The sequence below is a fragment of the Pygoscelis adeliae genome, unplaced genomic scaffold, assembly GCF_000699105.1.
Source record: "Pygoscelis adeliae isolate BGI_AS28 unplaced genomic scaffold, ASM69910v1 Scaffold339, whole genome shotgun sequence".
Lineage (NCBI taxonomy): Eukaryota > Metazoa > Chordata > Aves > Sphenisciformes > Spheniscidae > Pygoscelis > Pygoscelis adeliae.
The window spans coordinates 673,734-686,883 of record NW_008825544.1 but is presented as its reverse complement, the minus strand read 5'-3'; the positions used below and the strand labels follow the sequence as shown (position 1 = coordinate 686,883).

Here is a 13,150-nt window from a genome sequence, read left to right as displayed (position 1 = left end):
ACAAAGCACTGTTTGTTCCCTCAACAGGGCTAAGCTGCTGCTTCTCCTGCTTCTAACCCTCCTGGGGCCCCCGGGAGAAGGGGCAGGGACAGTTCAGAAACGTGACTGTGTTCAGTTTGCAGTACCTTAGCAGGGCCACAGCTTGCCTCTTTGATCCCTGGCCATGAAAAGCGCATAAAAGACTGAATTCAAGAATGTAGACCTTTACAAACTGGCCTACGGGAACTCTGTCTGCCCCAGGACCGCCTTCCACAGTAGCAGTGCCCTGTATTATCACCACCCCCTGTGCTGGTAACTGGCCGGCGGTCCTTTTCATTTAGCTGCCAACACCTCCCTCCCCAACACATCGTGCTCAAAAAGCACCCTCCAAGCACCACTCTGAGGCCCCAACACCGAACGTGCCACAGCCTCACTGCTGCCTGGGTATACACAGTTGGTATCTCACGCAAAACACCTGATTCCTGCAAGCACAGCCAGAGCACGTGATCACACAGAGGCAAAATCTCCTCAGTTGGGTGCAAAACAGAGCAACGTTTAACTCCTCCCCAGTAAACAACCTTCATGAGGGCAGTGGGCAGCAGCCAGAAGGCCGAGGCTGAGAGCACACCGCTCTACCTGATGAGCCGGGACCCGTCAGGCCACCTTGCTCACACTGCACACAAGGATGCTCTGCTCCCTCAGCCTTCCTCATTTTGTAAATCCCACAAAAATCACACCTTACAAAAAGATCTCAACATAGTTTATGAAAGTGTTTCACACTAGTTTACTGATGCTTCATTCCATTTCCTCCTGTCCTATTGCCGGTCACCAGAGAGTTGAGACCAGCACCTCCCCCTCCGCTGCCCCCCTTTGAGGAGGTTGTAGACTGCGATGAAGTCCCCGCTCAGCCTTCTATTCTCCAAGTTGAACAAACCAAGTGACCCCCTGAAGGCAGGCTGCTACTCCCTGCTTACTGACATGAGTATCACCGTCTTTTAGCTGGTGATCCGGAACCATTCAACTCATGTACCAAGGCTATTTCTTATTACCACGGTCACTTTATCACCAAGGCTACTTTATTACCTTCGATGAAGCACATGGCCACAGGCTTTAAAATAATAAGACAACTTATCACATGCCAGTGTCTCCACACATTTCTGTAGACCCGATGTATATTGTAGCAGAGTACCGTGGATTTCTGACTCGTTCCTGATTCAGCTCCAGCAAACTCCATTCACCCAAGAGCTTTCTGGCTATGATGAACCACCACTCCAGCCACTTCTCCTGGCATTCAATAAGCACTGCAGCTATGCTGATCGTCACCAGCTGCTTTGCTGGCTAACATCACCACCCCAGAGATGATTCTCACTAAACCCTCTCTGTGGTACAGGAATCAAGATGTGCTTGCTCATGGCAGGCACTCGGTTTTACAAGCCTGCCATCCTATAGGTGTCCAAGTGGGAACAGCAGCACTCGGTGACTGCTTCATCCAAGGCAGCCCACGTTTCCCCTTCCCTCTGGCTCATTCCTCTTAAAGTGCTGCACCACAGCGCCAAAAGACAGGCTGGGCTGATCTCCGGGAACTTGTTCCTCCAGGGTGAACCCTGAGCAGCTCATCTCATCTCCGGAAACAAAACCACAAGCACCATTTCGCTGCAAGGGGAACCCAAACAGGCCGGCCACCAACAGCACAACTCGCAGCCAGCTCAGCTCTGCAGCTCAAGCGCCAGCCAGCCCAGGAGGGGATACAAATTCATAGAATACCAGGTTGGAAGGGACCTCAAGGATCACCTGGTCCAACCTTTCTTGGCAAAAAATTCCTTTGAGAGGGAGCAGCCAGAGCACGCAGGGCCCCACTGTGCACCTTGTGACATCCTGCAATCAACTCATTCCCACACTGCTCTTATCCTTCAGGGCACTCGGTGCAGAAATCATTAACACAGCAAATAAACTGTTCAGAGCAACAACAAACAGGCAAAACCTAACCACCTTCAGCAGTTAACTCCTACAGAGGGACCCACCCTTTTCACTTCCTGCATATACAAAAGATCCAGTCTTGTTTAAAACCTGTTTCTGCAGACACCTAGTGAAAGGATCATATTTAAGCACAATACCTCTCAAAAAACATCTTGTATCTGTAATCACCAGTTTCTATAATGATGAATTTCCAGTTTCAATCCACACAAATGCTTTACTTTCTCATGCATACTGGTCCGTGAGATCCTTAGACAAAGGCAAAACCATAATTCTCCTCTGTAGTCACTGTAGGCTTGAACTGCTTTGCACAAGCAGGTTTGTTTCTGCAGGGCCAATAACACTGATCTGCGGTTTGAGACCTATTATGAACTTATAGTTATTCCACCCAAATTCAATCTAGATTGTGTCCCTCCAACTAGCTGTTCAGCCCCGCTTGAGACTTTAAAAGCACCAGCACTGGAACTGAGACAGCTCATATGCTATCATGAACAGCACCTGGCCTCATGGCCCACTGCAAGACTGCTGGTCAGAAAAGCTTCAAAGTTGCACCTGGTACTTTCTGTAAGTCACTGAAAGCAGGGCTAAATTTAAAGCCTTGAGAAAGGCCTGGCTCTTTCCTGGCAAAAGTATGTGCACATCCTAAGGAGCTCTTTGAGCAAACAGGTGACTCCCCCTCCCCATCCTCTCTGTAATTATCTGAGACTGGAGTTTATTGGCGCCTGAGATCCCTTGCAAAAAGATGTGGACAGCCTTGAGTTTTGGGAACAAGCACCCACTATGCTGCTAGGACAGTGCATTATTGTTACCGGAGTGTCTCAACAAAACAGTATTGAGCAGCAAGGATGCCGTTTGGATTAGGTAGAACGACTCAGCTCTCACGCAAAGAGAAGGGAGGGTTTGTCAAAGCTTTACCTCGTGATCAGGGATCTCGGAGGACAGGGTTCTCCCAAGGATGACCCCAGTCAAGTATGTCCAGCAGCGAGCTGTGTTGGCAAGGTTGTAGCCTCCTGTCTCCAGCAAGAATTGTGATTTTGGAGGGGGAAGAGTGGGGAAAGGGAAGAGAGAGGGAGAGATTTTAGTGGAAGGAACAAATCGTGGAGGCAACACGCATGAAATCAGCTTATTTAATCCACTCAGGCTGTGCCCAAAAACTGCGTTTTGCATCTGCTGGCTACACGAGGCCAGGTCCAAACGACACTGTATGCAAGAGCAGACCTCCCAAACTGAATCCTAGTTACACACAGTGTGGCACAGGCCAGGCTCCTCCAGCCACCATCTCAGATCCAGCATAAGCCCCCGTCCCCATGCGCTGGGCTCCCTCCTGGCAACAAGGAGGGGTGTTCAAAGCTAACAGGGAGAGAAGTGCAAGGGCAGCAGTGGAGACATGGGATTCCTGCTTTTTAATGCCAGCCTTCAACCCATAAAGCATAATACACACGCCCAGCCATTTGCTGGTGAGCTCTTCAGCACTGTCATGTTTGAGAGGACAAATATGATGCTCATTAGTACAACTTGCAACTGCTTTACAAGTAAATGAGGTTTCATAGTCAGTATGGTAATGGTCACCTCTGTGATAACAGTACATGAGCCCACAAGGAGAAACCTTAGCTGAAAGCAATCCTGCAAGAGACCCAGAAGGTTTTTTTTCCAGCAAAGATGACTAAAATAGTAAGAGAGAGAACCACTTTGAAAAGAGAGGGAGACCATATTTTTCAACATTCCCTTCTCTTTGGGTTGTTTGGTTTTGGTTTGTTTTGGGGGGGTTTTTTGGCAAGTATTGACTCCTCCCCCAATTTCCACTTCAAATGCTTCCACAAGCTGCAGTGGTGGGACACTCCTTTGGTATTTTCATGAGTGACAAATAGTTGTCCCTCATTTTTTGACAAAATTTTTGGGGTTTATTTTTGCCTGAAAGATGCCATCCCCAGCATACCCACAGGCATGCCACAGCAGGATTGAACACTCATAACCTTTCCAAAACAAAATGCACTAGGCACATCAAATTTTAGGCTTAACATGCTATACCTGATCTCCCCCATCTCAAAAAGGACAACAGATAAAGCTGATATGGCTCCAGGCAGAGAGCTGGGGGGCTCTCCCGGGCACACAGTGGCTTTTGTTGTTCTGAAATGCTCTCTTGCATAAAGCCTGTCCCGTGCTCTCCCCACTGGACAAGCAGCTGATTATGCAGCATGGCAGAGCTAAGTCAACCTTAGCTTTCACTGGGTATCAGAGCCCTGCTGTACCGTGCAGGCAGCCAGACCTTTTCCCAAGCCCCTGCTTGAATCCAAATTAAATCATTCATTGCCAGATGCCCAAGGTAGGTTTGGGAACACAGTGCTCACTTTTAAAGAGAAGTGCTGAAGGGCTGATCAGCACAGATAGGAATCAGAGGTGCCATTGAGAAGCTACGGTCAGTTCATCAGATTGACAGCCTCTGCTCTTCTCTGGAGGAGACAAGCAGCCTTTAACTCAAGATCTTAGGGTCAGGATTGAGACTTGCACCTGTTGGTATCAAGGATTTCAGGTCTGTGTGAAAACAGTACTGCGCCACAGAGTGCCCTCCTGATGCTGCCCAGCAGTCACCCTGCTAAACTCCAGTCAGTGCCGAGCCCAAGGGCCTACACTCGAGGAAGGGTCACAGGAGGACAAACCCATTTCCTTGCGAACAGCAGGACGCGCGTGCACTCACCTCCTCCCAGGATGAGAGTTGCTAGCTGCCACTGCAGGACGTACTTCAGACACTTGCCCACTCCCTCAGGCGTCATGTTGAAAGAGCACATGGGATCTCCAGCAATGGTGTCTGCCCCCAGTTGCAGCACAACCGCGTCTGGGTTGAATGCAGCATACACCTCCTTCAGCACACTGTGGAGAGGAGAAGCAGTGAGGGTTACTGCAAACGTGGCTCAGAAGGATGCTGGTGGCATGGCCCTGGTCCCTCAGATCCACCGATGCCTCTCAAGGTTTCTGCATTTCTCTGCTCCCACCACCCTCATACCAGTTACATTCCCTCGGCTCCCAGTTAGCCTTCTGCCTCCGCTACTCTCCTGCAATAAGTTTAACTCTCAAAGCGCTCATCACCAGGCTGATGAAGGCAAAAGCATCACTGAGAACATGGGTGAGGGGGATCTAGTCCTGATCAGCTTAGTGGTAGCATCAAACTACATGTTTACATTGGCTGCCCTGAGCGGAAGGGCTGCAAGCCAAATCCAGGGGCTTTTCTCCCCTGTAAAAATTACAGTGAAGAGCAGGGTCTGGTGAAACAACAATCCTAAACTCTCACACACCTCTCACCAGGAGAGGACAGGATGAACAGAGAAAGGCTCTGTCTAGGTTCTCACCCTCCTCTCTCCCATATTGGCTCTTGAGGTAGAAATACATTTCCCCCAGCTCTAGCGGATGCTGGGGTACAGCAGGGCCAGTGTCCTGGAGATAGTTTATTAGAAGTATTCTCTCTTGCAGAAGGCAATTGGGCGTGTCAGACATTTGGCTTTGCTCCAGGAGATTTTTTTAGTATTACGAACACCACAAAGGGAATAATTCTGTTCCCAGCACTGTGCTCCAAAGCCCAAAATACAAGGCAAATAATAGAGAAAAACATGTTCCTTTCACAACAGTGTTTTTATTTTGCTAAAGTAGAAACAGATGTGATCCCTGGAATAAATGCTTTTGCCTTGGTTAAGAGAACCTAAGCATCGCCAGTTCTTATTTGATATTCAATTAGAAACCACTGCTGTGCCAAACGAGAGAGCTGCTTCCCTGTGACAAAGAGCTTGCATTTACCAGCACTAACCCCAAGAAACTTAGCCAGTCACTGCACCCAGACAAGGAACCCCACTGAGCTCGGTGCAGTCTGCCAAGGTAGATGCCTGCAGGACTGAGGCCATCAGCTCTACAAGCACCACAAATTCACTACCGAAATACAGGCACTACTGGGAAAAAACTCGACCAGTGATGAGAAAAACTCTGGGAAAAAACTCAAACCCTGTCCCCCTGAAACTAAATATGTGAGTCTCAGGAAAAACAGGATTTCCATTCAGTATGCATATTCACCCCAGGTATGGCAGCACAGCCTGAACGTGCCGAGAACCTGGTCCCAGCACCCCAGGTACCTGGCAGGGCCAGACAGCTGACAGCTACTCACACCACTCATGTTTTGACAGCTACCAGGCCACGTTGGCCACATGGTCCCACCAAGCTAAGCAAACTGAGGCAGATGGTGAAAATCACAGTGCCAAGGAAAGAGCAGTCAAATCGGCATAAGCTTCCTTCTTGAAGTGGACCCAAAGTCAGCCTCTCTTCTGCAGATGTCAAGGATGGGATGGATGAGAGGGGCTTCCACCTCTGCCCAAGGCCCACATTGTACTACCCTTCCCTGGAGTAAGGAGGACTGCACCGGCTTTCTTCAAACAGGGCTTCTTGGCACTTGGCACTGTCTGCTGCTGGAGAGGGCTTTCGTTGCCTGCACTCAGACATCTGCAAGCACATCTAGCTCCTATGAGCTGTCTCTGGGTCCCTCTTCCCCCATCTCCTTCGGACACGCTTCTCCACTTTTGCTAGACAGGCAGCTGACACTGGCCAGTTCAAACAGCTCACTTTTTCCCTAGGAAGCTTTACATTCTTCATGGATCCACCAGAAACAGGCAGATGCATGTGAAATAACAAGGATAGAGGAAGGTTCACCTCTTGCTAGTAAAGACTGGGGGTCCCCCACCCCCTCACCGATCTCACTGTGCAAGGACAGCCACTTCCACCAAAAGGCAATCACTATCGTGAGTCCTATTATTGCCCCAATGAAACTCACTTCAGGCCAAGGCTTCCTACTATTTCTCAGCAAGGTCTCCCAGCAAGGATTGAGAAGAATCTTTTAGCCCATGCCTGCAGGTTTTTGCTGGCTGCATGAGGAGTTTTAAACAAAAGTTCACTCTCTCCCAGAGCTTTTAATTTTCAAAGCACATTGCAGACATTACCTAAATGATAAACATCTCCTTGACAGGACAGCATTTGTCTGTAGCTGCTGGGATCTCTGTTAATGCATAAGGGTAGCTTAGCCCCCGTCTTTGCCCCACGCTGTGCTCAGGAACAGAGTAATTCTTTCTGGTGTTTTAGGAAGTCAGCAGAAGGACTGCTCTGCAGTCTCAGCCCCATCCAGATGTTGATGGACCCTCACACGCATGCAGGCTACAAGCATGAGCTGACGATAAAGCTAAACTGACCATACAGCAGCAGGTAGTCCCTTCCACGCATCCTTCCCAGCCCCTTCCTTTTGCTTATGACGAAGCTGCTCTGATCCCACAGTGTGCAGTTTCAGAGAGCTGAACTAGTAGAAAGTTGCTTAGCAGGGTTAGTTTTCTGCTAGGTTAACTCCCTGAACTGGTTCATGGCAAGGAAAAGAGGGGAAAGGAGTGGGCAGCCAAGGATAAGGCAGTGGCAACGGGACTTTTCTCCCCTTCTGGCAGCATCCCTCAGGGAGACCAGCTCAGTTGTGCCGTCAGAGCTCCAAGCCTGTCTGGGAACTCCTGATACACCTCCTTGCAATGGCAGACTAATCCCAGCTAGAAAACTGACTTTGCATCAAGATGCATCGTGAGCACGACAAAGATCTCTCACTGCCTCACAGCTGCTGGCACAGGAACCTCTGACCTGTAACCACTGGCTCCAGTGGGATAGTACCCCCATCACTGCAGCCAGGGCACAGCACGGCCAGTGAGGACTGTGCGGTCTGTGCTGTGCACTCATTTGGCACAAATGCAAAGGGGATGTTCTGCCCCCTTTCTGTTCCTGAACTAACAAACAAGTTCAGGGAAGTCTCGTAAGCAACGTAGGGCCACAAAGACAAGGTGACCCCAGCGGTTCCTTTCTGGCCCTGGCAGAGCAGTGTGCCAAGGCAGGGCTGCACTGCCTGCCCTTGCAGCAGAGATAGATGAACAGACATTGCCAGTTTTCAGACTTCTCCAAGCTCTTTCTTTCAGCAGTATCCAATTCACTGCCCCCGCTGCCAGCCCCTGAAGGAAGCAGCTGACAGAGAAGTCACCTTTTGTTACCCCCAGAGAGATCAGAAGAACAGCTAAAACAGCGGCTGACAGGGAGGATGGAAGAGAACCAGCTTCTGCAACTGCTCAAGCAAATCCAGAATGGCAGTCAAAATTTCACAGCCCCAGTGAGATTGCCACTGGAAGAGGACCAGTGCCACATGATGTTTCCTCCCATTGGTGTCAGGAGATGGCCAGCAGTACGGGAAGGAGCTCCCCAAATTGGAGGGCTTTCCTTTACCTGGATGTACAGGCAAGACTGTGACTTATATCTCTGACCTCCAAAAAGCTGCATCCAAAACCCACCAAGCAATCAAGTTACATCCGCTGTCACCTTAGCAGCAACACATGGGCCTGCCTGCTCCTCCTTCTGCCCACACCGCAAGCAGACAAGACCCAGAGCTGCCCAGGGCCCTGCTGCTCTCAGAGCTGGCAAATGCTCCCCACGCCAGCTTGGCTCCTGGATCCCGTGGGTCTGCCACCCTGCTGCTGACTACCCCACCCTGTACATGTTCCAGCAAGACCCATGATGTGCCAAGGTGACAGCTGCACCAAACACCACGAGCCCTGTCCGTAAGCTAAAGAAAACAGTCAGACTAATTCTGTCAACTGGAAAGTAGGTTTGAGCTGGGCGTCGTGCGCAAATGCAGTGCACACATAATGCCTGCCAGCACATGCACTCAGAAAGCTCCATGATCCACTAGTTTAAATTGGACCTTTTCCCCAGGTTAAAACTTGGGACCTTTCAAAAGAAAGCAGGGATCTGGAATTTCAGCCCAAGTTTCAAAATTTCATCCCAAACCATGAAAAACTCAGAAAATGAAATTTCTGCAAAGTTTGTTGGACTATGGACACATTTTAAACTTTTAGAGTCTGGAAGAACACTTAGGATTTGTGCTCTGCTGCATGATGAAAAGCAACCAATGAATTCCAGATGGTGGGCTAGGTCTCCCGCATTCACTGCCTGCCCCGTGCTGTATTCAACCCTTACAGCAATAGGAAGTGGAAGACCAATCCCTTCCAAGCAGATCCCAAATCCAGCTGTCAATCACATCCCTAATCTCCAGAGCCTCCCAAAAATATGGTCACTCTGGGGTTCGCACTGTTCAGTGCCTATGCCCAAGGACCAGATTCAGAACCGGCCTCATATTATTGCAGGATTTCCAGGCCATGTGGTGCTTTTCATACCACGCACACCCAACACCTAGAGGGAGCAGGCACCCTCTCCATAGGAGTCTCCATTTATACCTGCACGACATGAAAAAGCCCTACTAAATGCTGACAGTCATGCAGGAATTGCTTTTTATCACGCACTCCATTTTTTTACCTCATTTTCCCCTATCGCTGTCTGCTTTAGACTGGCACTCCACTGGGAAGTGGCCGCTCACCTCTCTGCTGGCCTCCTCCCCAACACTGAAATGGGGGGAAGGATGCATCAGTAGATACCCGTGACCCATCGTAGCTAGGAACAGGAACAACCAGATGCACCGTGAAAGCAATACTGCAGCCTCCCAAGAAACAGCAGTCTCCGCTTTTAGTCTTATTCTTGCAAGTGGGAAACTTTTGCTTCAAAAAAAAGAAGAGTCTAGTCTGGGTTTTTCCATCTGGGCCTTGCATAAGGGCTTCACAAGAGGCACCAAAAGAAAAACAGCCAACCGTCAGGAGGCTGAAGTTTGATCTACAGAGGGCCATGCTGCCACCTGGGACACTGTAGGTGCCCACATATTGACCGAGGTTGAAAGCCCTCACTTAGAAGGATTGAAAAAAAAGTATTATTTTTCATCTCGCCAAAAGCCTGCAGAATAGGAAAAAACAGATCAGATCAGAGAAGGGGGAACTGGCCTTGCCGCTCCTATATTGCGCCCTGAGGACAATCGGCCTCACTCTGTGCCACTGCGGGCAGCACAATGAGATCCCAGCCCGTGGTGCCACCACCAGGCAGTGAACAGGCAGTGCCACACAAGGTACATCACCTACAAGCAGCTGAGTCCAAAGGAACCGAGACAGCTGGCTGCTGGGATGCAACACATCCACCACAGTCATCCTGTTTTCCTTTACTAAGACACTGTAAATAGAGAAATAGTATCTTCTTTCTAGATAGCAGCCAAGCCTTTGGTGCCACAAAGGTCCCTCATGCTTTCCTTTTAAGTGACCCATGTTACTAACCGGTTTCTCCACCAACATAATGGACACATCACAACTTCCACTCAAGCAGATCTTTGTCACACAGTCCAGCCTGCACTGGCTAAAGCAGAATTTCACTAGATCCATGCCTACACACCGCTAACACAGCTCCCCTGCATCACATATAAAAACAGGCCAAACAGCATTCAGATTTTGGGGTGGGTTTGTTTGGTTTTTTATTTATTTCTTTATTTTACATTCTGGCCAATACTAGAGGACAAATAGCTCATTAGTTATCTCTTTCAGCTATAATTAATTGCAAGTTTATCAAGCAAACTACTATAGCCATTTAAAATAACTCAGATTTCTCTTTGTCTTTGGAGCAAAGATAATGCTTTTGAATGTCTCTGGATTATTTCTAAGCTTACTTTTCTGCATTTGCAATGTTTCTCACATATTGCTTTTTTTTTTAGTCTTCAAAAGGTTAATATTTAAAATCCAGGTAAAGTTACTGACATCTTTTCAGGTGATCAAGCAAATCGGCTATTCTGGATGTTTACAATTAGCCAGCCCCATCATAACTTTCTCTTTTGATGGAGAGACTACGTGAGCAGGTAGGCTCCCAGAGGGCTCGTAGTGGGAACATGCTTTGGACACATCTCTGCACGAGCAGAGCATACCACAGAAACTCAGCATCCGGCTCTGATGCTGTAACTCTCATGGCAGCTCTGAAACTTTTCATCCCTGGCTGCCTTTGTCTTCAAAATTTTAAAGACAACATACTTTCCAGAAAATAAATAAATAATGTCACACTTTGGCCCCCTTTCCATGCAGCAGCTATTAGTAACAACGTACTTTAATTGGAGCCCGTGTCATTCAACTTCCAGAAACAATAGGCAATTATCCGTGTGCCACACCACCTCAAAAGCAGGATAGGAGTTTATCTACTAGAACAAAAGCAATCAAACACAAGCACTGTAATTTATAGAAAGGCAAGTTCAAAGTGCACATGCTCTGAGACGCCAAAAGCAACCTCCTCCCCATTTATTTGTATTGCTGTGCTGCAGCAGATCAGCCTCCACCGAGACTGGGGAGGCAGTTGTCCCCAGCACCAAGGGAGGTGAGACTGTTTTGCACAGCATCTCCCTGGCTTTTTTGCTCCCTGCCTGATCTGGCAACACCTCCTCAAGGAGCAGAGGGCTGCCAAGGAGCAGGTCTCCTCTCACCAGCAGGGGACACAGGAGAACAATATGAGGAAAGGCTCTGCACAGGGTGTAGTCCACCTGCAGAAACCCATGTCAGAGGGAGTCATGTGCTCCAATCCCTCCACAGGTTTGGGAGGCACAGGCAATCATCCTCAGGCATCAGCTGCATGAGACACCCACAGTCATGCACATGACTTTCCTCTGGCCAGGACAGAACTCTTCCTCTTTGCCCATGAGATCTCAAAATTTCTTTGTAGATGCTTTGGTTATATGCAGCTTGGAACATATGGTAGGTTTTGATGTCCTTCAACTGGGAATGCATGCAACGGGGTACTCCTGACTGGGCTCCTAACCCCTACTCAGCCCCTAAAGCTGCCCTGCCTTTTGGAAACACATCACCCAGCAGGAAGAGGGCTGCTCTACCACCAGCAGTGACAAGCACCAACAAGCTAGCAGGAGGCATGGCCACAGCATGACTGCCCTAACAGGCTACAAGTCTGGAGAGGTTTCAGCCCTCAGCTGTTAGAGCTGAGAAGTGGATGTGCTACCATGTCCTGCAGCCCTGCACTGAGGCTCCTCTCCCCTTGAAAAGAACAAGCCCTGCAGCCCTGTTTTGACATGGGCAACAGCTTGTGAGGTCCATCATCAATTGCATGACAGAGGGGCCTGCCGGGAGGCAGCTCAATCACTGGCAGATGTTCAGCCTTCAGCCTTTTGTTTTTCCAGCATAGACAAAAGGTGCTTGGAAAACACTTTTAGCTCAGCCCCAAGCATATCTCCCACAGATGGTCAGGGTTCAGAGCATTTATCTGATGAAAAAGCATCTAGCCCTAAGTCCACAGCTAAAAAGTACTTGTCCCTTCTCAGTCTCTCCTTAAACACACAAGGCTGACCCGGGGCAAAGAGACCCTCCAGCCACCCATGAATGCCTCTGTATATTCAGTTTGCCTAAGGATTCAGGCAAGACCTCTGAGACCTCTTAAGATCCGTGTTCATTGTAATCAAAAACTGTAACAGGGGAATAGGCAAGCCTTAAGGAAGGACTGTAATTAAAAATAGTAAATAAACAAAATCTGTGCAGTCTCTGTTCTCTAAAATCCCACCCAAGTAAACTGTATCAGAGCAAGAGGTCTTACGTTTCACAGATCTGGTAATATTTCTCATCCTGAATGCCATCTTGAATAGGTACATTCACGCTGTAATAGCGACCTTTCCCCAGGCCAACATCTGTGACATCACCAGTGCCTGAAAAACAGAAACACCCCACGGTTAATTACGAGGGAAAGGGGATCAGCAGCAAGAGAAATGTGTGGGATGTCTCAGATGAGAGCAGAGAGCCAGGACCTTTGGCATGCTTATGGAGAAGTCCATTTGCCACCACCAATAAAGGAGGGGTTGGACGGACCTGGTTCTTGCCCTCTGCCCAATTCTGTCATGCGGCTTTCAAGGGCTGCAGGTGGCCACCCAGCAGCAGCTCTGCCCAGAGCTTAGCCACACCCAGAAAGGGGGAAATGCCAAACATGCAGTTCCCTCCTCTTTCCTTCTCCTGGGTCAACAGAATAGGCAGAGACACACCTCTGCTGGACAGAAGGAATGGGACTTGCTTTTGCTGGGGCCTCATCAGTGATGCGTGAACCAAATTAGCACAAACCTCACAAGTTCAACTTACCTGGGAAAAATCCTGGTGAAAACTTGTGCAGAGAAACAGTCATGACCTTCGAGGTGAAACTAAAGGCATCTTCAACTCCTATCAGAAAAGGGAAGAGAAAAAAGCTTTCATGCATCATTCACATAAATGACAGAGTCTAAACACACAAATGAGCCACTTGATAA

At 48.8% G+C, this 13,150-nt stretch overlaps 1 protein-coding gene across 1 annotated transcript in view; it reads right to left on the bottom strand.

Moving 5' to 3' along the window:
* The window catches only part of HDAC8 (histone deacetylase 8), a 42,291-nt gene that overhangs the window by 21,022 nt on the left and 8,119 nt on the right, over positions 1–13,150 (bottom strand). Inside the window, exons 5-8 of the mRNA XM_009331997.1 lie at positions 12,987–13,064; positions 12,454–12,562; positions 4,649–4,821; positions 2,869–2,963 (exon numbers count right to left, since the gene is read on the bottom strand). Of these exons, the coding sequence (XP_009330272.1) occupies positions 2,869–2,963; positions 4,649–4,821; positions 12,454–12,562; positions 12,987–13,064 (455 nt within the window). The remainder of the gene's footprint in view (positions 1–2,868; positions 2,964–4,648; positions 4,822–12,453; positions 12,563–12,986; positions 13,065–13,150) is intronic.